Consider the following 6,303-nt stretch of genomic DNA (forward strand, 5'->3'; position numbering starts at 1 on the left):
AAATAGCCCCGCCCCAAACTCACACCATTGGCTGAAACTATGTTGCTATGCCGGACAGGTAGAAATGTTTAACAAATAGTCGATGTTTTGATAGCGCCACAGTGTTTACACTTTTCACTAACTTACAAATGGCGTACGTACAGTTTTCTCGGCAGTCGGCATAAAAAGAAATAGCGAAAAATTGGTATGAACAGTTTAAATTATTCAACAATTAACTATATTTTTATTTAAAAAAACACAAATATATACACAATATATTATAAAAAGTATATCATTTATTCATAAAATTAGCTTTTTCCAGGACTGTACGTGAAACAGGAAATTATTGGCAGAGAGTTAAAATAATAATAAAATAAATTGCAGATGCTTTAGATGGAGCTACAGTTCTGCTTCATTACAACTAAAACACAAACAGATTAAAACTGCAGTGTAACGACGGTGCTTTTGCTATCTACACTATATCGTAAACACTGGGCCATACGAAGATAATTGGCCAAAGAGATAAAGCAATCACAAAAATACAGCAAATTCTGAATGATTCCATTCGACCAGCGCAGGACGTGATATGATCAACAGGAAAGAGATCTGCGTTACGACTCTGGCCTTGGGAACAGCTCCCTGCATTCCTTTATCTACTTCCTGTTGCATTTCTTCAGCCCCTGTGGTTTGCCCTCACATACAGATCCATAAACCACTCTCCTTTAAGGAGGAACGTTTGTATATTAGGTCTTTATTTTGCCTGGTTCTAAAAAAAAATCAGACGTCTAGAGCGACGCCAAGCTTGTGTGGAGAACCAGAGGAGGAAAATAATGTTTGGCTTGACATTTCTTTTTTTAAGGAACTGTCTGGTTTTAATCTCAGTCAATAATCAAGTTACCAGAGAGGGTCTTCGGTGGAACGCGTCCAACGGCAGGAACGTTTTTAAACGGTCGCCTCTTGAAGAAGCAGTAACATTAAAAGGGGGAAAAGCAGAATTGGTTTATGTCTCACGTAATTCCTGGCCTCCTAACAAGACACGGCATTCATAGTGCACACTTCTTCTAAACAGCAAAAGAGAGACTGAAATATTTCTAAATTAATTTGGATTTGTTTAGTTTATCCTTACAGGAGGAAAAAAAAAAACATCCTACCCTATAACACATTAACTCGGGATAAAATTATAAATCTTTGTTTATTTGGTCATTTGTGCAAACATTCGTACACCGGTTTTCAGCTTTCCTGAACCGTCTTGCACTACAGGAATGCTGTCTTAACTTAAAGGCCTGGACAATGTCCCCTCTGTAGCTGAAGACGAGGAGGTGGGACGGGCTGGAGGGGGGTGCCTGGTTTCTCTCTCGCCATCTACCCCCACCCCGTCTCTGAGTGCTGAGTGTGTGGAAAAGGCTTGGGCTGTTGACAGGGCCGCTCTCCTGAGCACTGTTTGTTTATGTAAAATGAGGCCCTCTTGTACGCAGGACAATTCCTCTGTTTACTTTATATTGTCTTCTAGGTCTTAAAATACCATTGTAGAGTAGAGAGTTTAAAGAGTGGAAGAAAGATGGACGGGAAGAGAACGCCAGTCATGAAGGGCTGACGTGCTCTGACAGCGCAGTTATGCGATCAAGGGCTTGCCACTTACTCGCTAGTACTACTTTGTGCAATAAGTGCACTTTAGTTTAATTAATATTGTGGGATAGTGTGGCTCGACACTCTACAGAAGTGGATACACAAGTGGGAAGTGCTTCCAAAACAATGCATTTGCTTTAAAATTGTTCATTTGCTTGCTATACCCTTAGATAGGGGACAGCGATTTGTAGTGGTGTCCGAAACCAATCAAGTGCACTCATCCAATCCCATAATGCAATGCAATAACAAGTGCACAACCGATGTACACTCAACCACACTCAATGGCTAGAGAATACCCATAATGCAGTGTGACCGTTACACCCAACGAATTCTCGCCGGAAGCCCGCAGCTAAATCATCCATCCATTGCTTTTTGATTGATTATTAAACTGTTGAATTAAGGTTTATATTCCATCCATGACAGAGTTCAAGATAATCCTTTACATTACCACTGGAGCTGCAAGTTTGCTAGGTTTCAAATTATTAAACCGCAAGCACAAACTAGGCAAAAGCGGCAGCCCTTCCAGGGCGCACAGTGTCCGAATTCAATCACTTGTTTTCATTCACTCCTTCAAGTGAACTATATTAGTGGAATAATGTAGGGGATAGTGAACGAGGATATAGTGGGCGATTTCACACAGCCTAGGAGTATTTAAGATAGCATAAAATATGTTAGCATCTAACAAACTTTAGCACACCAAATTAAACAAAACAGTAGTCACAACAGAACCAAATAAGAAAATCTAACAAGATTAGCTTCACAACGCTAACAACAATTTACTGACTAATCTGCACACAAAAGCATTGGACTTTTACCCTGCCATTTGCACTCACTAGAATATAATTGAATCAATTAAGAAACATTATTAAATAAGGAAGTGATAATTAGCAAACAAAGAGCAATGCTGTTAAACTGATGGGGATGTTGAAAACTACAAAAGTGCTGAATTAGCATTTATGAAAAGAGGACATTGTGGAAGATAAATCATTAAGAAACTTCAACCTGGGGTCAAAGCAAACCTTGTTAAAGCCTACTAACTCAGTTAAGAACAAGTATATGAAGGTCCTTTATAACTGGAAGAGAGAAGCTAACTCCTCTACAAGAAACCCTTACTGTTTTTCCATCGTACAAGCTAAAACAAAACAAAACTGCTGAGAGAAAATAAAGTTCCTCGAAAAATCTTCACATAGCAGGTTGTGTTTACGTTCGAAACCCAGTGCCAACAGTTACTGTAAACAATTTTCAGCTTCGGTTCAGTAACATTACATGTTTTTTTTCCCTCATAGACTGAGTGGCGCTTCACTAACTTTTGTACTCCAAAACTATACACAACCTTGCTATTGTACACTGAGGAAGACATGGTTGACTCAGTTGCCTTCAGGCTCACACACACACACACACACACACAAATACACACGAGCAGGCCAGAAGTCAGATGTTATTATCCATCTTATCAACTAGAATCACAGTCGCTCTTTGTTACAGCTGTTAAAGCTAACCTGTTTTCCTTAGTCAAACCACTCATGCGACAGCAACCATTCTCAGGCTATAATGCTATTTGACGAGTTGAAAAAACCATTGTGCTGCAAACAAGCAAACCTAATGCAACATCTAATATCCAAGTGCATGATCAACAAATTCAAGCATTCTCACGAGTAAGCAGCACAATGAACACAATGAACAAATGTTTATCGCCAGAGGCTCGATGAAATTTTTCCACAATGGCATGTTAGCCTACGTTCGCACGCCTAATCACTTATACATTGGCATGGCTGCTTTAGTGAGCAACAGGCAAACACTGCGCAAAAAAACACTCCAGATATCCTTCAATGAAGCTAAATGGAGGAAGGCAAACATATGCAGCAATTTGCCTGCGATTCAAACACCTCGGTGGGGGCTTGCTGTTCAGGTAGCCAAACCACCCCCCTAGGTGAAGATGTCATTAAGATAATGGGCATCCAGTAGAGACCTCCGACAGGGCCGTCAAGCGGTAACTAATGATAACAATAGTTGCCTAACTGCCCTGTAATTGAAAGACAGTTTCACTGATGGGGAAGAACTTATATGGCAGTTATCTAGAAAATCTTGATATGGCTCAAATGAAGTCAAAGGTCTTTATGACATAAGCCACAAAAACATGCAATCAAAATCTATGCGCCCAGTCATAAATTTAACTCTCTAACCAAGCAACTTCCCATCACACAACAACAAAGGGAGTAAAGACACATTCCTGACACCAAAAGCTGGATGAATCCTATCTGCCTGGGCTTGCCTCCAGTTTGTCCCCTGTTATGATAATGCAAAATTAATTGTGCAGACATTTCACTGCGAAAAGTCCATTTTCGTGCCATTGGAGGCGGCAAATAAAGACTTCTTTTGTGCTCGGGTGAGCCCAAGTAAATGACTTATTGTGCAATGCACCAGAATGGCCTCCTAATACATGCATGCTCCAGACTCAACAAGTGGTAACAGGGGGGAAACTACGGTAAACTTTTGAAACATGAAGCTTGCTTGGGTATTTACCAGTTGTGAAGTATTAAAGGGGATTCTAAACGCAAACAAAGGAAATGCTGGGGTTTCTGAAAGCGAATATGGCGCACTGAAAGGCGACTTTTGCACAACAGAAAATAATACAGAGTGCAGCGTGACGTCATGAAGGTGATAGTTGCGTTTAAAGCGAAATGGCACGTTACCGTTCGTGTGCTGGGAGATAGCGATCCGTTGGAGAGGTATGGATTCGTAATATCTGGGATCATAAGAAATGGATAACCATAATGGGGTCCCTTGAAAAATCCTCCATCTTGTTGTCGTCTCAAAGCTTTAGGGGCGAAAGCAAACGAATAAATTGTCATTACGGTGCATAAAACACTCACAGAAAACACATGGAATACGTCTCGAAATGTTTTTACCTTCCGCAAAGTGTTCTCTCTGTTTCTCATAACTTTCTAGTTCTGGTCTGGGTCGAGGACGCCTGTCTGTTTGCTTGCATTTGGGAAATAAAGCATCGGTTTAGTTTTAGCACTACCAATGAACACTTAAACGCATGCATTAGATGCCGAGTGCACTGAAATGATAAGTAACAGAACTGTTTTGCTTACTTCGGAGTCTGATGAGCTGCTGTTGTTCTCGGACTCGTTCACTAGAGAAGATTTCACATCGTCCAGATCTCTCTCCGACGACACATTCTCGGATATTTTCTCCTCTTGCTCACCCTCATCTTTGAAGGAAATAAGTTCATCATTTGCTCCCAGGTCATCACCTCCTCCTCCGTTTAGTTGAGGCATGTTGGCACTTAAAAACCCAAAAGTCTGATTAAAACGAAATTTTCTTCTCTTGGTAAGACCTGTAATCCGAACTAACCCCAAATCTTAGAAGCGCGAATGTGCCGAGGCTAGAAAAAACAAGACATTCCCAGTTTTCCCATGATCAGATCAAAAGCCTGTGGGTTGGGGATTGGGGTTTTCTTCCTACTAAACCACACTGAAATAACCCCCCAAAACAGTCCATCATTTAATATCCATTCGCGCGGCTGCTGGAATCTTCCGATACTCCTGCACAGGACGAAAAGTCATGCACCCAAAAAAAAAAAAAAAAAAAAAAGTTTCGCGAAACAAAGGTGTGGATTCAAAGTTTCAGCCAGTCCAGTTGCTTCAGAGTTTCTCTTCCAAATCTCTCCGTGTGTCAGTGTGTCAATCCCATGGTTTGATTGAAGGCGCACGAACTCCCCGACTGTGTGTTTAATATTTATAATTCAGCTCCGATGACAGACTCGAATGTGGATCAAGAAACATTTGTATCCCTGGATGATAGAAGCGGAGCGGGGCAGAAGGAAGAAACACCCTCACTTGACTGAAGGAGGAGGAGTCTGAGGTGTAACCAGAGACGATCCCCTTAAAGAGACAGTCAACACTTCTGAAAGAAAGACCCACTGGACTGAAACAAATAATAAGATTCATTACAACTACAGCAACCACATACAACAACTACTACTACTACTACTATTAATAATAATACCTCTATGTAATAATGATCATAAATAATAATATTAAATATATTAATTGAAAAAATAAGCTTAATCTATCTATCTATCTATCTGTCTATCTGTCTATCTGTCTATCTATCTGTCGTCTGTCTGTCTATCTATCTATCTATCTATCTATCTGTCTATCTGTCGTCTGTCTATCTGTCGTCTGTCTGTCTGTCTGTCTGTCTGTCTATCTGTCTGTTTATCTATCTATCTATCTATCTATCTATCTATCTATCTATCTATCTATCTATCTATCTATCTATCTATCTATCTATCTATCTATCCTTTCCTCCACCCGTCTATCTATCTGTCTGTAATATTCAATATATATCAATTGAGAGACGCATTAATCATAATCATATTTTAACTGTTTAAATGTATATTATTTTAAAACATTTCTAATCGGGAGATGATCTTCGATGCAGTCTGTTCAGATGTTGCAGGAACTCCAAGGCCACCTCAGCCCACGTCTTGTTTTGTGCGGGTTTAGGCTATACGGGACGTTTTCCATGTTGGCAGATAAATAGGGGAGGAGGTGGTTGATCAAAATACACAACAAAACTTTATATAGAAACAAACAGTTTTACAATGCTTGATCTGATTTGCAACTGGTCAAGCTGCTTTGTTTACCTGCACATACTTCAGTGGCTGTCAAATTTATTTGGTTTGCA

The 6,303-nt window shown here is 40.2% G+C and overlaps 1 protein-coding gene across 1 annotated transcript in view; it reads right to left on the reverse strand.

Moving 5' to 3' along the window:
• tcf7l1a (transcription factor 7 like 1a) overlaps positions 1-5,413 on the reverse strand; it is a 29,747-nt gene extending 24,334 nt beyond the window's left edge. The window contains exons 1-3 of the mRNA XM_084104802.1: positions 4,704-5,413; positions 4,515-4,587; positions 4,299-4,423 (exon numbers count right to left, since the gene is read on the reverse strand). Coding sequence (XP_083960928.1) covers positions 4,299-4,423; positions 4,515-4,587; positions 4,704-4,889 — 384 coding nt within the window. The 5' untranslated portion in view covers positions 4,890-5,413. The remainder of the gene's footprint in view (positions 1-4,298; positions 4,424-4,514; positions 4,588-4,703) is intronic.
• Between the last annotated feature and the right edge of the window lie 890 nt (positions 5,414-6,303).

The sequence above is a fragment of the Abramis brama genome (genome assembly GCF_963993115.1).
Source record: "Abramis brama genome assembly, chromosome: 25".
NCBI lineage: Eukaryota > Metazoa > Chordata > Actinopteri > Cypriniformes > Leuciscidae > Abramis > Abramis brama.